Source organism: Kogia breviceps, chromosome 15 (genome assembly GCF_026419965.1).
Source record: "Kogia breviceps isolate mKogBre1 chromosome 15, mKogBre1 haplotype 1, whole genome shotgun sequence".
Taxonomy (NCBI): domain Eukaryota; kingdom Metazoa; phylum Chordata; class Mammalia; order Artiodactyla; family Physeteridae; genus Kogia; species Kogia breviceps.
The window spans coordinates 42,635,358-42,658,550 of NC_081324.1; the positions used below are offsets into that span (position 1 = coordinate 42,635,358).

The following is a 23,193-nucleotide window of genomic DNA, read 5'->3' on the forward strand; positions in this document are numbered from 1 at the left end:
TTAGGCTGCACTGTAAGATGCAAAGTTTTTAAAAAATATTGCTATTCAATATTTCACAATAAGAATATTTAAAACAAACAATTACAAATAAAACCATGAGGGGAAATGGCTAAAATGAGAAGGTTTTCTGTCTAGAAAGGTAGGTAGCTCAGAAATTGCATTTTTTAAACAAAATTTGAGGAATATAGTGATTTGCCAAGATGCCAGCCTAAGAGTGGTGAAACAAAAGGAATTCTACATGTCATAGGCTATTCAGGTTTGGAAACAAGCAAAAATTCTAACTGAAAACTGAAACAAAGCCAATGCCAAAAAGCATGACTAGAAGGAGGGGAAGGTGACAGTCCCAAACCACATCTGTAGGATTATAAGCTGAATGCAGGTATTTCATTCTTTCATGGATTTTTTTTCATTCATGCATCCTTTCATTTTCAACAAGACCTTTTTGAACCCCTCCAATGTGCCAGGCATTGTGATAGATCTGTGCTGTCCAACATAGTATCCACTAGCCATATATGGTGATTTAAATTGAAATTAATTAAAATGAAATACAATTAAAAATCTATTCAGCAATTACATTAGCCACATTTCAAGTGAATAGTGATTCTAAGTGATCATGTGGCTTAGTATAATGCTTACCATTTTGGACAGCACAGACTTGGAACACTTTCGTCATTGTAAAAAGTTCTGTTTAATGGTACTGTTATAGATGCTAGGACGACAGCAGTGAAAAACCTAGACTCTGAATTTTAATGGAAAAAAGAGGAAATAAAGGAAACGATTATAAACTTGTAATATATGTTAAGTAATAATGAGTCATTAGAAGAAAATATAGATTAAGTGGATAGAGAGAGAGTGAAGGGGATGATCTGATGCAGGGATTTTCATAAGGAATGATAGCAATGGAAGGAAAGGCATTTCCATTTATTGAGAGGGAACTGAAAAGAAAAAAATGTGTGGCTTCACAAATGCCAACAGAAACAACTGTTTTAAGAAAAGAGCACAAGAATTTTACAATTGTAATTAGAAGCAAAAAATCAGGAGGGAGAATGTTATGAGCTCCCTGGCACAAGTAGAGGGATAAGACAAACCAGTAGAGGGATACCCTGCATTGTCAGAACAGGAGGAGGCCATGAAGGGCACAGATGTGTTTGGTGATATTAAATTAGAATATAAATCTGATTCCTTCTAATTCCTCTCTGAAGCCGGGGGTGATATTTTTCAAAAGAGACAAATTGGAAATAGAGAATTTAAGAAGATGTAAGGTTTGAAACAACTGATGTCTAAACTTTTTTATCCTAAAATTAACACTCTCCCTTACCCACCCTTCTTATGGCTCTAGTCCTCATGACCCAATTTCTAGAACCAAATTATTCATTGTTTTCCAACTGAGTGGAACTCATTCCAGCATTAATAACCTAGCCCAATTCAATAAACATATCTGTAATTCTTTCATCCCCTCTTCCAGTAGCCTTACATGTTCTCTAATAATGTAGCTCATGTCCCATCTTCTCAGGAATCTGTGTTTTTTGGTAGTAGTGCACTGATAAATATTTAATAACCACCTCTCAAGACAAAAACACGAACAGAAATAAGACCTGATTTGTGGCATTTGCTGATTTTCATGGTATAAATCTACTCACCATGGCTGATTTCAAACTACCACGTGGTTTCAACTGACTTGCAAAATTAATGAAAATTTAACAATCAGCTTTCTGGCAAGACCTGTGAAGGGCAAGTTAACAAGCTAGTCTGCCGTGGTGAAAAGAGTATGAGGGTTTCTGGCAGCAGGGATCAGGCCCAGGCTGATAGGATGCTTTGGATGAATGTCAGCTGGAATGTTCTAGACCTTTTTGTTGTTATTTTCTGCTCTTGCATTAGGGTTGGTTCTAGAGTTAATTATTTACAATTACTCTTTCTGGGCCATTCTTAGCTCATTCCTGCTTTAGGACTTTTGCATCTCAGCTCTTCCTGGATGACTCTTCCCTAAGATCTTTTGGCACATTCCCTCAGTTCATTATAGTCAGCCATCAGTTTCTCAAAGAGGACTTCTCCTTGATACCCTCTTTAAAATGGACTCCCTCCCACCTCCACGCTCTCTCCTCCAATCGCTGCTCTGCTTTGTCCCACGTGTTATGGTATGTTTATATTCATGATCATTGTCCAAAATTTTTTCTAAGTTCCATTGTGACATGTTCTTCTATATAGTTTATTTATAGTTTATTTCTTAAATTCCACAAGCATGAGGATTTTCTAGGTATCATTTTTTTCTTTTCTTTTATAGCTTTATATATTGTTAAGCTTTTTATTTCAAGATAATTATAGATTCACAGGAAGTTGCAAAGAAATATACAAGGTTTTCTGTCTGCTTCACCCACCATCCCTCAATGTTAGCATCATAAGTTACTATAGTACAATATCAAACCACAAACTATAGAGCTTATTCAGATTTCACCAGTAATACATGCACTTATTTGTGTGTGTATATATAGCTCTATGAAATTTTATTACATGTGTAGCTCTGTGTAAGCACCACTATGATCAAGATACTTAACTGTACATCATCATAACACTCCCTGATGTCACCCCTTTCCCACCTCTAGCCCTAGACAACCAATGATTTGGTCTCCATCTCTATAATTACGTTATTTCATGAATAAAATGGAATATGCAATACAAAGCTTTTTGAGATTGGGTTTTTCTTCACTCAGCATAATTAATTTGGGGTTCATCCAAGTTGTTGAGTGTATAGAGAGTCTGTTCCCTTTCATTGTGGGGTAGTATTCCACATTTCAGATGTACACAATTTGTTTCACTATGCACCACAGAAGGTCATCTGGGTAGTGTGCAGGTTTTGGGTAGTATGAACAAAGCTCCTAAGAATATTCTTGCAAAAGTTTCTGAGTAGAAATATGTTTTCCTTTCTCTGGGATATATGTTTAAGAATGCAACTGCAGGGTCATATTGACAAGTCAGTTTTAGTTTTAAAAGGAACTGCTAAACTATTTTCCATAGTAGTTATATGATCTCACACTCTAACCAGCAGTGTATGAGTGACCCAGTTTCTCCACATCCTTGCCAGCATTTGGTGTTGCAACTATTTTTGTTTGTTTGTTTTAGCCATTCTGATAGGTGTATAGATATCTCACTGAGGTTTTAATTTCTACTTCTTATTGCTCAGAATAGGTTGTGGGTTCTAGCTCCCCACTGGATCTTCACTGACACTTCCTTCACCGGGAGAGGTAGGAGTGCCTAGTCACTGCTTCAGACATGGACGCTACTGACACCACAGAGAGGGTGTGGCCTCGTTACTGCTGGACTGCAGTAAAAGTTGAGACTCACTATTAAGCTTGCTCTGAGGCCACCCCAGTGGGAAAGACAAGAGGTACTCATTAGTGCTGTTGGGAGGTGTGGAAGTCCAGTCTCCCCACACAGTATCTATTGACGATGAGATGGGGGAGGCTTGCCTCCAACCAGTGGGGATGGAAGTCCTGGATTCCTACAGGACATCAGAGTCTTCAGACATTACCCCAGCAGGAAATAGGGGGTGCCTCGTTTCCACCTAGCAAAAGTGGAAATCATCTAGGCTCCTCACTCTGCCTTTGTGGGGTTTTTTCTGTGGTGCTTGGCTGGAGTGGAGAGATTATCCAGACATATTCTCTCTTGCTAAGCTGCCCCTTTCCTGGTCCCTTGGCTAGAGAGAGCAGGCTTTTGTCAGAGTGTTATTTGGTCTGCATGCATTGGCATATCTGGGTTTCTGGTTTCTTTAGCTTCAAGTCTGGGATGTATAAGGCAAAAAGAAAATCTTGGAAACTCACCACCTCATTGTTCCTCTGATCTCAAGGTGCCTAGCCCGTCTGCCTTCTTCTCTCCACCTTTAGAAGTCTTATCATTGTTTTATATATAATGTCCAGGGTTTTTTGTTTTATGTAGAGGAAGGAATAGGGATAACTACATTCACTCCATCTTCCTGAAAGTGGAGGTTGAGCACACTGAATTTTATGCCTGCTTCTGTATTTTCTGTATTGTTATATTCAAGATAGTTTTTTTCCTGAACTTTTTCACTAATTCTTTCTTCAGTCTTGTCATACCTGCTTTTAAATTGAACCAGTGAGTTTAGAATTGCAGTTACATAGCAGTTTGCAGTTCATGGATTTCTAACTAGCTTCTTTTCAAATCTGCAATATCAATTTACATAATTTTTAGTTCTGAAATTTAAAATGTTGATGTTATATTTATAAACATGTTAAGCATAGTTGTTAGGTGGTTTATATCTGATAATTTCACACTCTGAAGTAACTCTGGATCAGTTTCTGCTATCCTTCCTTTTCTGTTGACTTGTATTATCTAGTCCTTTTGTGCGTTGGGTTCCCTTTGAGTTTGTGCTGGGTAAGAATCACCTTAATTCACTTTCGTCCCATGAAATTTTGAGGCCATTATTGCAAGCAAATTACATTGGTAATTCTCTCTACCTCTGTATATATTTGACTTGGTCCATAATAAAACATATTTTTAAAAAAGGAACTGAGGGAATGTAAAGAAGAGATGACAGCAAGGTTTAACTTTATCACATGAAATGAAACAATGTAGGTTCTAGAATTCCCAAAGGGCTTTGAGCCCACAGCTTCAATGATGAATACTAAATTATCTAGTACTCAGACCCAGTGTCTGTTTAAGCTAACAGCAGAGCAGGGGATCAAAGATGCCTCTTTAATGAGAATTTTTATATTTGGTTTTCCTAAATAGGTTCATAGAAGTCCTCACAGGAAAAAGAGTATATTGTTGGTTTCCTTACATTTTAACATAATTTAGTATTGATTTTTACACATATAAATTGCATACTATTAGAAACCTATCCTGACATTACCAGTTCTTGAGTTGACAATTTTTAGTGTAATTAAAACTAATTTTGATTCATGATAGTTAAATGTTTTTCTTTTTAATTAGGTTTCAAAGGACTGTAAATAACCATGCCTGAAAATAAGATAATTTCCTTTTCTTCCACTGGAGGAGATCAAACAAAGAAAGGTAAGTTTATCCTTAAGGGATTTTCTTTGAAACTAGGTCATAGATAAATGCGACTCAGGTCACTCACAGAAGACAGTTGTAAGGACAGTAGTCTTCTCCAGGACCAGGGGGGTCACAAAACCAAAATTTACTGGGATCAGGAAGGTGAGGTAAGCAAAAGGAGTAAATCAGTTTAAGGAAAACCCACTGTATGGATTATAATCAATTTATTATATAATTACTACTGAACTACAGTATAAGCAGTACCATAGGTAGGTAGTACAATGGTCTGCTGGAGTCAGCTCTTACTAGCTCATGTGAGCCAATTGTATACATCTCTTCTCAATTCCACTCCACTGACTGGTTGAAATTGGTGGTATGGTGACAGGTGGTTATTAAAATTTTACCAGCACACCACTGAAGAGAAACATACAAAATTAAAAATGAAAAAAAAATACTTGTATAATTCTATTTTAAAAATTGTATTAGATTTTACCACATTACTTTGCAACTTGAGCCCCTTTTGCATCTTTTATTCTGCATCATGTTAGCAATATCATGTTTTTGCCTGATATAGAACAGAGGTAAGTAAATTACAGCCCATGAGCCAAATCTGGTCAGCAGGCCTTTTTGTACAGCCAAAAAGCTAAGAATAGTTTTTACATTTGTGAAGGGTTGTAAAAAGAAACAAAAGAAACAAAACAAAGACGAATATGCAGCAGAGATAGCATGTGACTCACTAAGCCAAAAATTTTTACTATCTAGACCTTTATAAAAAAAAGTCTACCAATCCTTGGTATAGAATTTTGTCTCGAATACTTACTGGGAACAATAGTCTTCATATGAGTTATCCATTGCTGCCCTAAGGCCATGTAACAACCAACCACAAAAAATGCAGGTACACAGGGCATCATAAACATTCATTTTAGCTCACTTGTACTGGGTGGTTCTCAAGTGGGCCCAGGAAGGCTCACTCACGCATCTGCAGTAAGCCATAGGCCAGCTAAGCATCATTACAGATCTTGCTCATTTGAGCTGGGCCTTCACAGGCCTAGGGTGTTGGCTGGGAAAACCACACTGACTCAGCCCTGCACCATGTTGTCTCGCATACTCTTACAGCAGCCTGACCTCGTGGTTTACGAGGGGGAACAGAAGGTCACAAGGCCAAGGCTCAAAACTGGCACCCTATCATTTCTGCTATATTTTATCAGCCAAAGCAAGTCACAGGACCAGCCTAGAGTCAAAAGGCAAGGGATTAGACTCCACCTCTTAGTGGTAGATTCTGCAAAGTCACATTGAAAAAGAAGGTGAACACTGGAAGGGGAAAATTAGTGGGGCTATTACTGCAATCAAAGCACTACAGTCTTATTTGGGCTATAAAAGAAAGCAGTCATTTAGTATTCCAAACATAGTTGAGGATATGGCACAATGGATTTCATGTAGGATTACGAATCTTGCGTAGGGTTTTTAGTGGCTTAGCACCACATTTACTTTCAGAATATTTCAGTAAGTTTGGTTTTTAGCTCTTTATTCATTCTATTAATATTATTTGACAAAATTGATGTTATTTCATTTTCACAGATTTTATGTAGTGACGTTTAAGCAAAAACTTTTCATGTCTGGAAAATGACTTCAACCTCAGATTAGCAAACTGGACCAGGTTTCTCACATAAAACAATTTTCCCAAAGATACAATTTGGAAAGAGATAGGCTAATCAAATTATACTTGTGCCTATCTCAAGTTTAAATATTTGAAAAGAACTACTGAAAATTTTTGGATTAATTATAATGTTAATTAAAAGCTAATAGTTTGTTCCAAGACTTCAGAGAGCTGAGCTGGTGACTTCCCTTTGAATAACCTGACAAAGACTCTTTATTTTGTACTGAAACATAAAGTGACCAGTCCATACTGGATTGCAAGCAAAAGCTCTTGTGTGTGGTACATTAAGGGAAAGTTAATCGTGTTAAACACGACAGGACACCTAATTTCTGTCTATGCAATGGAGAAATATACAGTCAGATACAACCACACATCACATTATACAGTGGAATGTAAGTGTTCTTTAATATAGGTTATTCCTGCAAATGCATACAAAATGGAAATACATCTGCCTGGCTAACTGTGTGGAAAATAATATGGTTAATAAATTGTCTTTTGAAATGTACTTAGTAAGTTCAGGATATTTGTATTTAAATGACATTAGGACCAATATTTGGAACGCTGGCATAAACAGTGATTATCAGTTAAAATTAATTTCTATCTCTTTGGCATCATACCATCATTAAGCTCCCTATCCTCTTTGTAAGACAACAACAAATACTATAAAGAACATTCAGCTTATCAAGCAAAGCATTGAGATGTCCATGTTCAAACTACAGAAACTTAGAAGTCTTAGCAAATTTTAAACTTTTAAGCCCAAAGCAATCTTTGCTGCATGATGTATTGAACCTAATTATGTACCAACCTTTGAAAAAGTTTGTCATTAACATCACAAGAACACAACCTCAGATCTTATTTATTAACTTCTACCAGATGATATTCAACATAATAATACTCTTCTTCACATCAAAAATAAATCCTTTTCTTATATTGTGTAAATCACCCTGCAACTACTGTGGTTATATCAAAATTCTTATTATACTAAAATAAAGCTTAGCAAACTGGATGATTATTCTGTGCTCTCAGTTGAAATAAAACATAAATTATTAAACTTTCCAATTGTTCTGTAGAGTCACAGCCATATCTTAAACATGCTGACCAACAGTATTTTCACATGAGTCCTGTTTACAAACAGTTAGCTCTGGGATACTAATTTCTATTAAAATTAAAAGTACATTTTTACAAACTTACCGCCTGTAATATTTGGATTCTCAGGCAATATATTCACTAAGTGCATTTCATGGCAGCATCACTTATTTACTTGTATTAAGATACTGATATTGCCTTAGTTTTTCTATGTATTGTTTTTCATAATGTATCCTTTCCATATAAAAGGCAGATACTGTATAATATTGTTTTTTTAGAGAATAGTACCTTTCTATGTTGAAATAGGAAATATTTCATACATGTAAAAATATCTGTAACATATGTAAAGGACAACAAACACTGATAAAATCGAGTATCTGTGAACTCATAGTGCACATTAAGAAACAGTACACTGTGTTCTCTCATTTCTTCCAAATCACATTTAGTTTTATATATGTAAATATGCTAATATACATTTATTATATAGTTTTACATATTTAACCTCATAATTTTAACTGTCATTAATTCACTAATATTAGACAATCTGAAAATGAGTTAATATTTTTACTTTCTTCTATTGTTTAGTCTAGATCCTTTAGTACTCGTCTGCTAAAGGTAGGCAATAAAAATGTGCTCACCTATCTCCCTGTTCCTGATTTTTAAGATGAGACTTTTAATGTTCCACCACTAAATATGATTTTTTTAGTTTTTTTATAGTTTACTATAAATTGTGAACATGTATTGAATTTTATTTACTTCATTTGGTTAAACTTTACATGTAATGATACAATATTGTTAATAATGTTTTATTTTTATATCCTCTTATGCGATATTTCTGCTTTACATTCATAAATTGTATTTGTTTCTTCTGTTTCTTCTCTTTTGTCTTGATCAATTTTGCCAGATGTATTAATTGGTGCTATATTTTTCAAAATGGTAACTTCTCACCTTTTAAATTATCTCTAGGGTTTTTTTTCTTGTTGTTGTTGGTTTGCTTTCTGTTAATTTCAGATATTATTGCCCCCTTATCTTCCTTCTACTTTCTTTGGGTTTGTTTTCCCCTATATTCTTAATTTGGATGCTTAAATCACTAATTTTCAGCCTTTTTACTTTTCCAATATAATTACTTAAAGTTACAAATTTCCCTTCACATATCATAGAGATAATAAATAGGACTGGATGTCAAATCAGACTCATATGAAAATTGACTCATCATGCAGAGATTCACTCAGCATGTAGCTTTATTCAGTGCTGATATCAATAATACTGTATTTAACTTTAAAAAATTGAATTATGATTCATACACTACCATAAAAATTCACCTCTTTCAATTGGGTATTTTTCAGTATAATCACAAGGTTGTGCAACCATCACCATTATCTAATTCCAGTACACTTTCATAACCCCAAAAAGCAGCCCTATACCATTAGCTGCCACCCTCCATCCCAGCCCCCGGCAACCACAAAGCTACTTGCCTTTCGGTAACATCGTGGGCCTGTTGGGTGTCGACCAGTTCCTGGTGAAGACAGGCACCATAACGACCTTTGAGCACGCCCACTACACGCACTCACGTGAAGTTCAGTGTAAGCCTGGTCTTCAGGCTCGCTGTGGAAGCCAAGAAGCCAGCTAACCTGCTCAAACTGGTCAGGTGGAGGGGCTGAAGCCGCAGGCCAAGTCGGATCCCAGAGAGCGGTGCATCATCAAGGAGTTGGGGAACACATCACTGCAGGTGCTGTTGAGCTGCACCTGGTGATCTGCCTGAAGGACCACACTTGCATCCCCTATCAAGAAATCCAGGGCTTCCCTGGTGGCGCAGTGGTTGAGAGTCCGCCTGCCGATGCAGGGGACACGGGTTCGTGCCCCAGTCCGGGAAGATCCCACATGCCGCGGAGCGGCTGGGCCCGTGAGCCATGGCTGCTGAGCCTGCGCATCTGGAGCCTGTGCTCCGCAACGGGACAGGCCGCAACAGTGAGAGGCCAGCGTACCGCAAAAAAAAAAAAAAAATCCAACCATGTCATCTGGTACCGTGAGACCGTCTCCGAAAAGTCGAATGTGCTTTCCCTGTCCAAGACCTGCAACAAGCGCAATCCGCTGCACTTGAAAGCGCGGCCCTTCACCAATGGCCTAGCGGTGGACATCAGGGGCGCGGTGTCCGCCCACCAGGAGCTCAAGCATTGGCCTGGCCAACTACCTGGAAGAGAAGTACGAGTGGGATGTGGCCTAGACCCGGAATATCTCGTGCGCTGGCACCAGACCCGATATCCCCACCGACATCACCAGGGATGTGCAGTCCCTCAACGAGAGCAAGTACAGCGTCGTGGCCGGCCTCCAGTGGGGGCGCTGTGCCGGGAGAACACGCGGGCGTGCGCTTCGAGGTCCTAGATGTGACGCCGCCCAGGGATGCCACTCAGATCGCCCCCACCGTCCGCCCGGCGCCGCCTCTACGCCGCATGCTGACCGCCAGCGCGGGTTCCTGGAGCCCAATACCTTGCGGAGAGCCGGGGTCAGGAACAAGTGCTTGGTGGCGTCCTGTACAGAAGTGGGGCCGCCTCTTCGAGGAGTCCCAGGTGGCCCGCACCCCCATGACGTGAAGGCCTACCTGCCCGTCAGCGAGCCTTTTGGCATCACCGCCAACCTGCGGTCCCACACGCGCAGGCGGCCAGGCCTTCCCCGTGTGTGTGTGTGTGTGACCACTTTCAGTCCTGCCCAGTGGCCGCTTCGCCAACACCAGCGCCCCAGCCAGGTCGTGGCGGAGACGCGCAAGCGCAGAGGCCTGAAGCAAGGCAGTCCAGCTGGACAACTCACGGAGCAGCATCTGCTCCGCCATGATTGACTGCAGCATCAAGCAGCGAATTCTCCTCGAGACACCGCGAGAACGTCCGGACGCAGTGATTCTCCGCCTACGGGATTTTAGGGTCAACTCGCTGCCACCTCTCAACGTTAACATTTATATCAGGACTTCCTAGGTAACAGAATTGCCCTCACAGCAGGGATTTATTTGGCGAGCGGGGTGTGTGGGGAGGGAGGATAGGAGACCGTTTTGGAATTTTCATAGAAATGAATTGATAAAATAGTTGGCATTGTGTGTCTGCCTTTTTTTTTTTTTTTTTTTTTTTTTTGTGGTACGCGGGCCTCTCACTGTTGTGGCCTCTCCCGTCGCGGAACACAGACTCCGGACGCGCAGGCTCGGTGGCCACGGCTCACGGGCCCAGCCGCTCCGCGGCATGTGGGATCTTCCCGGACCGGGGCACGAACCCATGTCCCCTGCATCGGCAGGCGGATTCTCAACCACTGCGCCACCAGGGAAGCCCTTGCCTTCTTTTAAACTGGAATTTTGTCGAAATTCTTTTTTTTGTGGCTGAGTAATATTCCATTGTGTATATATTCCACATATTGTTTTATAAATTCATCAGTAGATGGGTATTTGGGTTGTTTCCACTTTTGGACTATTATAAATAATGTTATGAATATTCAAGTACAAGTTCTTATGTGGACGTTTATTTTCATTTCTGTTGGGTCTACACTTTGGACTCGAATTCCTAGGTCATTTGGTAACTTGATATTTAACTTTCTAAATGCCAATTTTTTTCCAAAGCAGCTGCAGTGTTTTACGTTCCAAATGGCAATGTATAAGGATTCCAGTTTTTCTACCCCCTTGTCAACACTTATTAAATTTTGTTATTTATTTAAACTTTATTATAGCCATTTTAGTGGGTGTGAAGTGGCATCTTATTGTGGTTTTGATTTGCATTTCCCTAATCACAAATGATCAGGATTTTTAAATATGTTTACTGTCACTTGTATGTCTTCTCTGGAGAAATGTCTCTTTAAATCTTTTGCCCATTTTTAAATTGGATTATTAGTCTTTTTCTGTTCTTGAGTCATAATAATTCTTTATATGTTTTAGAAACTAGACCTTTATTAGATATGTGATTTATGAATGTTTTTGCTTATGGTACAGGTTATGTTTTCTCTTTTTTTGGGGAGTTTTTATGTGAGTTTTTAAAAATTGAGCTACACTTGATGTACAGTGTTTCAGGTGTACAGCAAAGTAATTCAGTTACTTTCACTTTCTTGATAGTGTCCTTTGCAGCAGAAAAATTTTTATTTTCATGAAGCCAATTTAATTTTTAAAATTGCTTGTTCCTTTGATGTCATATTTACCCCTTCATTTTCTTATAAGAGTTTTATAGTTTTAGCTCTTGCATTTAAGTTTATGATCCATTATGAGTTAATTTTTGTACATGGTTTGAGGTAGGAATCAAAATTCATTCTTTTACATTCATATATTCAGTACTATCTGTTGATAAAAAGACTATTCTTTTCTCATTGAATAGTCTTTTTGCACCCTTGTAAAATTCAACTGACCGTAAATATGGCTTTATATCAGGAATCTCACTTCTATTTCATTGATCTACATGTTTGTCCTTGTGCCAGTACCACACCGTCTTGATTATTTAGATTTGTAATTTTTGAAATCAGGAAGTATGATTCCTCCAACTTTGCTCTTCTTTTTCAGTATTATTTCAGCTAATCTGGGTCCCTGGCATTTCCATGTTATTTTTAGGGTCAATTTGAGAATTTCTGAAAAACAACAACAACAAAAAGCTGCTGGAATTTGATAGAAATTGCATTGAACCTATAGATAAATTTGAAGAGTTTTGGTGTCTTAACAAAATTGTCTTAGAATCCACTAACATAGGATATTTTTCTCTTTATTTAGGTATTTAATTTTTTCAACAGTTTTGTAAATTCTAGTGAAACTTGTTTAACCAAACAAGTCTTGCACTTCTTTTGTTAATTTTATTCCTAAATATTTTATTCTTTTTGATGCCTTTATTAAATTGTATTTTCGATGCCTTTTATTTAATTTTCTTGCCTAATGACTGGCTCCAATCTTCAGAACAGTATTGAATAGAAGTGGCAAAGTGTAGCTATGATTATCTTTTTCATGATCTTAGGGGAAAAACTTCATTCTTTCATGTAATATCTGATGTTAGCTGTGGATTTTTCACCTTTGTGAAGGAAGTTTCCTACTATTCCTATTTTGATGAGTGTTTTTATCATGAATGGGATTGAATTTTGTCAAACACTTTTTCTGCATCTATTGAAATGTGTGGTTAGTATTGCATTGATTGATTTTCATATGTTGAAACATTTCTGGAATACATCTCACTTGGACATGAGGTATAATTCTTTTTATATGCCACTAGATTTGGTTTGGTATATTTTTGAGGATCCATGTGCATAAGGAAATATTTTGTGTATAATTTTATTTTCTTATAATATTTTGTCTAGCTTTCCTGTCAGGATAATACAGGGCTCATAGAATGAGTTGGCAAGTGTTCTCTTCTCTCTGTATAATTTTTGGCAAAGTTAAAGAAGCATCAGTGAGGCATTCGTTAAATATTTGGTGATATTCACCAGTGAAGCCATTTGGCCAAGGCCTTTTCTTTGTGGGGGAATTTTTATTACTGATTTAATTTCTTTACTTGTTATAGTTCTGTTTAGATTTTCTGTTTTTTCTTGAGTCAATTTTGATAGCTTGTGGCTTTCTAAGAATTTGTTCATTTCATCCAGGTTATCTAATTTATTGGTAGAATCTTGTTTATAGTATTCCCTTATAAAGCACTCTGTAAAATAGTAATACCCTTCTTTCATTCTTGGTTTTAGTACTTGGAGTACTGTCTTTTGTTTTTTGTTCCCTTGGTTAGTACTCATGGGAGAAATGGCTACTCAGGTCCTTTGCCCATTTTATAATCAGATTATTTGTTTTACTGCTGTTGAATTTTATGAATTCCTTGTGTATTTTGGAATATTAACCCCTTATCAGATAGATGGTGTGCAAATATTTTCTCCCATTCTATAGGTTGCCTTTTCATTATGTTGATTGTTTCTTTTGCTGTACAGAAGCTTTTTTATTTATTTATATTTATATTTAATTTTTTAACTTTTTATTTATCATTTATTTTGGTTGCATTGGGCCTTCATTGCTGTGTGCAGGCTTTCTCTAGTTGTATTGAACAGGAGCTACTCTTTGTTGTGGTGCGCGGGCTTCTCATTGTGGTGGCTTCTCATTGTGGAGCACGGGCCCTAGGGGCGTGGGCCTCAGTAGTTGTGGCACACGGGCTCAGTAGTTTGTCACACGGGCTTAGTTGCTCTGTGGCATGTGAGATCTTCTCAGACCAGGGATCAAACCCATGTCCCCAGCATTGGCAGGTGGATTCTTAAGCACTGCGCCACCAGGGAAGTCCCTGTACAGAAACTTTTTAGCTTGATGTAGTCCCACTTGTTTTTTTTGTTTTAGTTAGTTGTGTTTTTGGTATCATAGCCAAAAGGTCCTTACAAGGACAATGTCAAGGAGCTTTTTCCCTGTGTTTTCTTTTAGGAATTTTATGATTTCAGGTCTTACTTTTAAGTCTTTAATCCATTTCAAGTTAATTTCTGTGAGTGATATAAGATAGGGGTCCAGTTTCATTCTTTTGTATGTGAATATCCAGTTTTCCCAGCAACATTTATTGAAGAGATTATCCTTTCCTCATTGAGTAGTTTTGGCTCCCTTGTCAAATATTAATTGATTGTATATGCATGGGTTTATTTCTGGATTCCGTATTTTGTTCCACTGATCTATGTGTCTGTTTTCATGCCAGTACCGTATTGTTTTGACTGTTATAGCTTTGTAACACAGTTTGCAATAAGGAAGTGTGATGCCTCTAGCTTTATTCTTCTTTGTCAAGATTGCTTTGGCTATTAGGAGTCTTTTGATGTTCCAAATGAATTTTAGGATTTAAAAAACAATTTCTGTGAGAAATGCTATTGGAATTTTGATAAGAGTTGAACTGAATGGACATTTTAACAATATTTACTCTTCTCATCCATGAAGAGTAACTCTTTCCATTTGTTTGCATTCTTTAGTCTCTTTCATCAATATCTTACAGTTTTTGGTATATAGATGTTTCAGTACCTTGGTGAAATTTATTCCTAAGCATTTTGTTCTTTTCATGCTATTGTAAATGAGATTGTTTTGTCTGATGTAAATATATATGAGGTCATAAGATATATATATATATATATATATGATCAGCTACCTCTAATATCTTTTGGTTTCCATTTGCATGGAATATCTTTTTTCATCCCTTCACTTTGAGCCTCTATGTGCCCTTAAAGCTGAAATGAGTCTCTTGTAATAGCATATATATATATATATATATATATATATATATATATATATATATATATATGGTTGAGTCTTTTTTTTTTTTTTAAATTTGCTCAACTACTCTGTGCCTTTTGATTGGAGAGTTTAATTCATTTACATTTAAAGTGATTATTGATAAGTAAGGATTTCCTAATGGCTACTTGTTGATTGTTTTCTGCCTGTTTTGTAGTTCTTTTGTTCATTTCTTCCTCTCTTGCTGTCTTATTGAATTGATGATTTTTCATAGCGGTATACTGACTCCCTTCTTTTTTTCTTTTGTGTATCTGTAATACTATAGGTTTTTGCTTTGTGGTTACCTTAAGGCTTAAATGAAACATTTTATAGATATAACAGTCTGTTTGGAGCTGATAGCAACTAAATTTCAATCACATACAAAATCTCTGCCCTTTTACATCCCACCTTCCACATTTTGTGTTTTTGATGTCACAATTTACATCTTTTATATTTGGTGTCTATTAATAAATTATTGCAGTTATAACTATTTTAGTACTTTTGTCCTTTAACTTTTATACTAGGGTTAAGTGATTAATATACCACCGTAGTACTGGAGTATTCTATATTTGAATATATACTTACTTTTACTGATATGTTTTATATTTTCATGTTTGTGTGTTGCTAATTAGTGTTCTTTTAACTTGAAGAACTCCTTTCAGCATTTCTTGTAAAGAAAGTCAAATGTTGATGAACTCCCTCAGCTCTTGTTTGGGAAACTATTTCTGCCTCATTTCTGAAGGACAACTTTGCCAGCAAAGAAGCTGAGGTCCTCTGCAGAGCAGGCCACTGTAAATCATGATCACTGCTGCTGCATGACTGATACTAGTAGCCTCTGCCATTCTTCCATGTGCCAAGCCATCTTTATACTTCTCAGCTTTGCTGATCTCTGGGTGGGATGAAACCAAAGATGGTCCTTTGTGCAGTGTCCCAAAAGGGTGGGGAAGCTGGTTGCTCACCCTTTCCTAGTGAGAGGAGCTATTTCAGACCAGAGAGTTCCCTCTTGGCACTGAGCAGTGTGGACCTAGGGGGTGGGATAATGCAGACAAAATGAAGCTGTCTTCCTTTCCTTTTTGTGTGGTTGTTCTCTGTCATTGTTGTTGTTCCACTATGTTGTTGAAGTTTTTTAAGTGGACTCTTGAGCTCTCCCAGAGCTATTTTTGTTTGTGGATAGCTGTCTAATTGTTGAAGTTTGTTGGATGGAGTCTAGTGTCTCCTACCCCACCATTTTGGTGATGTCACTCTGGATTATCTCTCTGCTTTTAAGAGCTGCATGCTATTTTGAATACCTTCTTGTGAGAGTTAAGCCAAATGAAAAACACGGAAAACATCTAAAGATATTCTATTGTGGGTTTTGTTTAATATCTATATTTTAGTTGCTTTTTCAAGGACAGCACTTTCACAACATAGTTTTGTACATTATTTTGCTTATTTTAAAAATGAATATTAACTGTTCACTGAAATTTTTGTTTTCTTTTAAAAAGACAATGCCACATCACAAGCGTTGGTCTTATTTGGTGCCCCTAAGGAAGCTGTTGAGATTATTCATGAAAATAAAATGACAAGTACTGAAGGTGAGGATTGAATCTAAATTGTATAGTAACTTGTATAAGCTATATTTATGTTCACTCATTACTTTGTGATGTCAGTGTTAAATTTTCATTAAGAAATATACTGTAAATATCATTAATAGTTAACAGAGTAATTATAATATTAGAATATAATATTTTAATAAATTTTATTAATGGCATATTGTTAATTAAAATTTGATTCATAAGAATTGTTTACAATTTCAGAAATGTATGAATTTTTAAAATAAACATTTTCTTTATCCTTCATGCCAGGACTGGCAAGTGCTACAAGCTTTCTAGTTCATTGAGGATATGTTTCTTAGAAGAAAAAGAATAAGGACTAATGTTTTTGGTGTGTGAAATCCAGAATTAAAAATTGTTCATTGAAAATCCATGAAACATTAACTCAGAAAGTGTTTCTGGTATCTTATGTTGTAAGAAGTAGAAAGAGATGATGAAATGTATACATTTTATGTATAGAGTTTCATATCTGTTTCTTCTCAGATCATTCTGGTAGAGAACTCCATATTTATCAAAATATTTAATCTAAATTTTGGTAAATCTCTGCTCTGCAGGTTGTTAGTTTGACAGGATAAAATTGGGGTAAGTTACCCTTCTGATTATTTATCTATTTCTGTTCAATAGAAATCTTGAATAGAATTTTAATGTTCTGGCTTAGAGTTTATTGCCCAAAGTTAGTTATGGGCCATAGTTAGTTTTAGACAAATTTTTTAAAATATCAAATTATTGATTTATTAACCAATTAATTCAAGACACTGGAATATACATGTGCTATTAGGGTGCAGAGATATTTAAGAAATGATTCTTATATGGAATGTATAATCTTGCAATCCAAATAAAATATAATTATACACCAATTAGTACAACACAATAGAAATGGATGGTTGTATAGAGTAACAACAAAGATAACACAAAATATTTAAAAGGTTCTGCAGCCAATTCCAGTGTGTGACCATGGGGTTTCCCCACCACTAAGCCATTCTTAGACACCAGCTGGGTGTCCTACAATTCAGCTCAATTCTAACATCAGCTACCCAGCGATAGTGTCAGATCCCATAGGTTAAGGGCTTAGTCCTACAAGTCTACCCCTTGCCCCACTTCAGATGCCAATCAAAAGCCCAGATTGTCACCTGTGCTTCTGACCAACCACTATAGATTGGTGGTTCCAATTACACCCCTCCCTGCCTTGGTTTTGACTAATCTGCTAGAGTGGCTCACAGAACTCAGAGAAACATTTTACTTAGTAGATCACTGGTTTATTATAAAAGGATATAACTCAGCAACAGCAGATGGAAGAGATGCGTAAGGCGAGATATGGAGGAAGGGCACAGAGCTTACAAGTCCTCTCGAAGTGTGCCGGTCTCCCCAAATCTTCATGTGTTCACCAGCCCAGAAGCTCTTCGATCCCTGTCCTTTTGAGTTTTTACGGAATCTACGTTACATGGACAAGATTGATTAAATCATTGGCCATTGGCTATTGATGCACCCTCTAGCCCCTCTCCCCTCGCCAGAGGTCGAGGGCAGGACTAAAAGTTCCAACTCTGTAATCACAAGATTGGTTCTCCTGAGTCCCCATCCTTAGGTGTGGTCCAAAAGTCACCTCATTAACATAAGAAATGACACTTTCATTGCTCTCATCAGTTAGGAAATTACAAGGGTTTTAGGAAGTGTGCTAGAAACAGATGAAGACCAAATATGTATTGCTTATTCTAAATCACAGTATCACAGTAGTGTATGACAAATGATTACTGTGGACAAGAATCTTTAGTGTTTCGAGTAACACCAGTTTGTATGGCCTCTAAGAATTAAGAGGATTGTTAATGGATAAGGACAGATGTGAACTGAATCTTGAAGGATGTATTTGTATATGAAAAGAAACGTGAGGAGGGAAATTAAGCAAGAACCACAGAATGAGTCAAATAATGTGATGAAATAACACAAAATACAGAAAAAATAGATTACTTTGACTACAGCATAGGAAAGATTCAGAAATTTAAAGATAATTGGTTAAAATAAAGCTAGAAATAACTGAGGGGCAGTCAAGAAGCATTTTGAATTTCAGGCTCAAAAGTGTGAACTTCATTATTGCTCAGTCTCTGGTCCCGTATAGATTAGATTGGAGATATTATGTTACCAAATTCTTTGCTTGAAAGTTTGAGTCTGAGTGCACTATGCAGAATTATTTGGTTACAGAAGGAAATATGGAAACTATTCACCTAAACAAATAAGCTGCTGGATAGTTCTCCAGAAAAGATAGGTTTATTTGGGATCAGCCGATTTGGGGTGTGTGAGCCATGTGCAAGTTCCCCCAAGGCAAGAGAAGGAGAACTCTTTTATATAAGGGAAAAGGAAGTTGGGAGGGCTATAGTCAACAAAGATCCCATGGCTTTTCATTGGCTGAGTCCTTGCCAGGAAGGAAGAGGAGTCCTTCTTGTTGGGCTCTGTTATCATCGCAGGGTGTGAGAGCTCCCCCTGCTGGCCTCCTGACTCTAATTGAGGTTTCTGTTTATTAATTATTGTAAAAATGATTATCTTATTATGGTTTGTGCTTAAAGTAATAATGGTTTGATCTATGAATGATAAACGGATATAAAGGTAGGAATTAAAGAGATTACAAAGGAATTGTTAAGATTTGGTAAACGGACTGGGTATATTGTTACAGGAACTTGAAAAGCAGGATTCAACAATGGTTTAACTGTTGCAAACTTTGATAATAGGAACAGAGAAGTAAGAAAGGAAAGGAGATTGAATGGAATGAAGATGAGTTTAGTTTTAGAAATACTGGCTTTGCGAATGGGTTTGGTCCTTTTAAGACTACCTCTGGCTTGCTGTCCTTGACAAAGTCCAAAAGTTTAATACCAAATATATTGGGGATGGACCTGAAACCGAAATTTTCATCTTGGTATGTCTTTACTCTCTCAGCATTCTTTTATTTCCCAAATAGTTTCTGATTATCGACTCTGTGCCAGGCATCATGCTCACTGCTTGGAGTGTATCAGATCCCTGCCACCCTGCTACCTCCCTCTGTACATCTCCCTAATCTTTTCTAGTTCTATATCTGATCATACAAATGTGCTCATTTTCCTCTGTAGCTTTTCTGACTTTGGCATTTTAGTTTACTGATGTCATAAATTTATTTCCTTGTTTATGGTATACCAGCTTCTCAAAGAGTACATTCTAATTTTAATTCTCTTCCTCCCATACTGCATAGGATCTAACAAGTCCATCCTTCCCTTCCCTACATTCAGTGCTAGGCTTGGGCTCTAGGAAGAAGAAGTTTTGGAATACATTTGGCAAGGAGTTCAGTGTAAAGTTAAGTCTAAAGATGTTTACTTAGGAGTCAAGCACTCAGAGGAGATGACTAAGGGAGAGAATATAAAGGGGAAAGATGATTTCTTACCAAGTAGTCATGTTTAAGGAATATGAGGAGAAATAGGCAATGAGGAAGTAAAAAAAAAGCTATTAAAGAAGAACATTTCAAAGAAGTGTTTTCTACTATATTCTGTATAATGAGTTAAAAGAGAAGGAGAGTGGTACAAGGTTATTGAATTCTGTCACTAGGGAATGGCTGGTGGTCTTTTTAATCAAACAAATTTGTTGAGGTAAAATTTAAGTATAATAAAATCTACTCATTTTAAGTATACAGTTCAATGACTTTTGACAAATGTATACATCCATTTAACCACCATCTTAAACAGGATATAGATACTTTTTTCAGAAAGTTCATTCATGTTCTTTGTGGTCACTGTCTCTTCACTCCACCCCTCGTATCCACTGATATGATTTTAGTTTTAACATTTTAAAATTTTAAATAAGTGGAATCATTCCATTTGTGCTCTTTTGTGTCCAGTTTCTTTCAAAGAGTCAGAAAGAGGTCTGTGAGATTCATCCATGTTGTTGAATATATTAGTAGTTTCAATGTTGCATATATTAGTAGTTGTTCATTTTATTACTCAGTAGTATTTCCTTGCATGAGTGCTGTATAGTTTATCTATTCAACCATTGATGGAAATTTGGGATTTTCTAATTTGGGGCTATTATAAATAAAACTGTTATGAATATTTACACACAAGTCTTTTTATAGATGGATTTTTATTTATCTTGGGTAAATACATAGAAGTGGAATGCTGAGTCATATGATAAGTGTATGCTTAACTTTTATAAGAAATTGCCAAATTATTTTCCAAAAGTCATTTACAGTTCCACCAGCAATATATGAGTTATAGTTGTACTATATCCTCACTAATAATTGGCTTTGCCAGTCTTTTAAATTTTAGGCACTCTAGTGATTGTGAAGTTGTACTGCACTGTTAATTAAATTTGCATTTTTCTGATGATTAATGAAGCTGAGCATCTTTTTACATGCTTATTAATCATTTGTGTATTGTCTTTTGGAAGATTCCAAGTCTTATGCCCATTCTTTATTGGGTTGTCTTCCTATAAAGGAAGTTGTACATTTTCTCCGCACATTCCAGATATAAGTCATTTGTTGGGTATGTACCTGTTTTCTCCCACTCTCTTGCTTGTCGTTTCATATTGTAATATCTTTTTGAGGCATGCAGAATGTTTTGATTCTGATGAAGTCAAATTTATCTTAATGTTTCTCTCTCCTCTCCCTTCCTTCCTTCTTTCTTGCCTATATTTTAAAGATATTTTTCTATTATGTCCTGGTCTATATTGTTCGTCATGGGAAATGTAGCAGTTATTCATATCCATGTCCCCTATATGTAATGTGTCCTTTTGTTATCTGGCTGCTTTAAAGATTTCCTCTTCAACTGGTTTTCAGCAGTTTGGCTATGATGTTCCCAGACATAGTTCTGTTTATATTTTAATTGTATGAGATTTGTTGAGCTTCTTGGATGTGTGAATTGATGTTTTTCATCAAATTTTGAAATTTTTTTGGCTATTATTCTGTTATTTTTCACTCCAAATTTCATTCTCTTCTTCCAGAGCCTCAACTTCACATGTGTTGGACTGATTGATATTTTTCCTACAATTCCTTGAGGATCTGTTCTTTTTTGTTCATTTTTCTTTCTCTTCTTCAGATTGGATAATTTTTTTAAAATTTTATTTTATTTGTTTATTTTTGGCTGCATTGAGTCTTCGTTGCTGCACCTGGGCTTTCTCTAGTTGCGGCTAGCGGGGGCTTCTTTTGCTGGAGAACACAAGCTCTGGGCATGCAGGCTTCAGTAGTTGTGGCACACGGGCTCAGTAGTTGTGGCTCGCAGGCTCTAGAGCACAGGCTCAGTAGTTGTGGTACACAGGCTTCGTTGCTCTGTGGTATGTGAGATCTTCCTGGAGCAGGGTTTGAACCTGTGTCACCTGCATTGGCAGGTGGACCCTCAACCACTGTGCCATAAGGGGAGTCTCTAGATTGGATAATTTTTATCAGTTAATTGGCCCATTCATTCTTTACTCAGGGAACGGTCTCCTCCTCCCTTCCCCCACCCCCAGTGTATAACAAAACTAAAAGGAACTTTGTTTTTCACACAAAAAAGTTAAAGGTACTTTCTGTTTATCACACAGAGGCTTTGCAAGGAGAAGAAATTATTGCTAAACTTAAGAGCACTAGCTTATTTCTACATTTTGGGAAGAAAATCAAGATGTTAAAAGGGATAATCAAATGTGGAAAAGAAATCTGTGTTCAGATAAGTTTTTTACTCAGAGTGCTGAGGTCAGATAAAGGAATGATACAGTAACTGGGGTGATGGATGTAAAGGAATAACATATTAAAATCAGAAGAGAAGGAAGGATGGTAGTGGTAAAATCTTAAATTATTGGGCCTGTGTGGGTAAATTATGTAAGGATCAAATTCATTGAACAAGGAGAGTTGACAGTTAATGAACATAATCTGCCATTTGCCCACACAATCAGGCTGTCCATATTTTTTCTCAAACAAAAGTTTCGTGTTGCAGTCTCAACAAACCTCAGCTCTGGCCTAGGTCCAGGAGGATCTTGCTTTTATGCATTGATTCTGAGCAAGGAAATTGGAGTTGGGCAGATTTTTAGAGCAAATGAGTCTCCTGCCTGAGCTTAATTCTTGAAATACTCACCCTGATCCTTTGTGCACAGGCTTCATGAAGAAGAGTTCTATCCATTTATGTTTAACTAAAACTGTGGCTTCATTGTATCATGGAATTTTAGGTGAAAGTGATCTTATATAACACCCTGCCAACTAGTTCTTTTATTCAGTGAGAAATCTGAGGTTAGCAACTGAGTAGTTTTAGCTTAAAAAAAGCACAGTTACTTATCAGTCAAGTTGAAAAATGAGTGACCATGGACACCTAGTTTAGTGACCTAAGTATATCTATAATGTGGGCAAAATTAAAAAGAAGTGGAAAGGAAAGTTTTAACTTACACTGTGCATGTATTAGAATAAAGCAGTAATAAGAACTCCTGAATTCTTGTTCTTTCTTGTGCTGCTTGTGATGCCATGTCTTCTGTAGACTTTCAGTGCAAAATTTAACTTCACAGTATTTCATTTTCCCCACTTAACCATATGTAAAATGTTAATCCTAAACCATGGAGTGTTGTGGAAATTAATTAATACTCACCTAGTAGGTTGAGAATGGCCCACGTAGAAAAATGTTAAATGAGTCACTGCTATCCTTGTTTTCTCCACATTTAATGAAGCAAAACAA

The 23,193-nt window shown here is 36.9% G+C and overlaps 1 protein-coding gene and 1 pseudogene across 1 annotated transcript in view; both read left to right on the forward strand.

Moving 5' to 3' along the window:
• The first annotated feature begins 5,072 nt into the window (after positions 1-5,072).
• LOC131742150 (elongation factor 2-like) lies at positions 5,073-10,583 on the forward strand (annotated as a pseudogene).
• Positions 10,584-12,125: 1,542 nt separating this feature from the next.
• CCDC178 (coiled-coil domain containing 178) overlaps positions 12,126-23,193 on the forward strand; it is a 383,416-nt gene continuing 372,348 nt past the window's right edge. Inside the window, exons 1-2 of the mRNA XM_059039646.2 lie at positions 12,126-12,186; positions 16,445-16,534. Of these exons, the coding sequence (XP_058895629.1) occupies positions 12,126-12,186; positions 16,445-16,534 (151 nt within the window). The remainder of the gene's footprint in view (positions 12,187-16,444; positions 16,535-23,193) is intronic.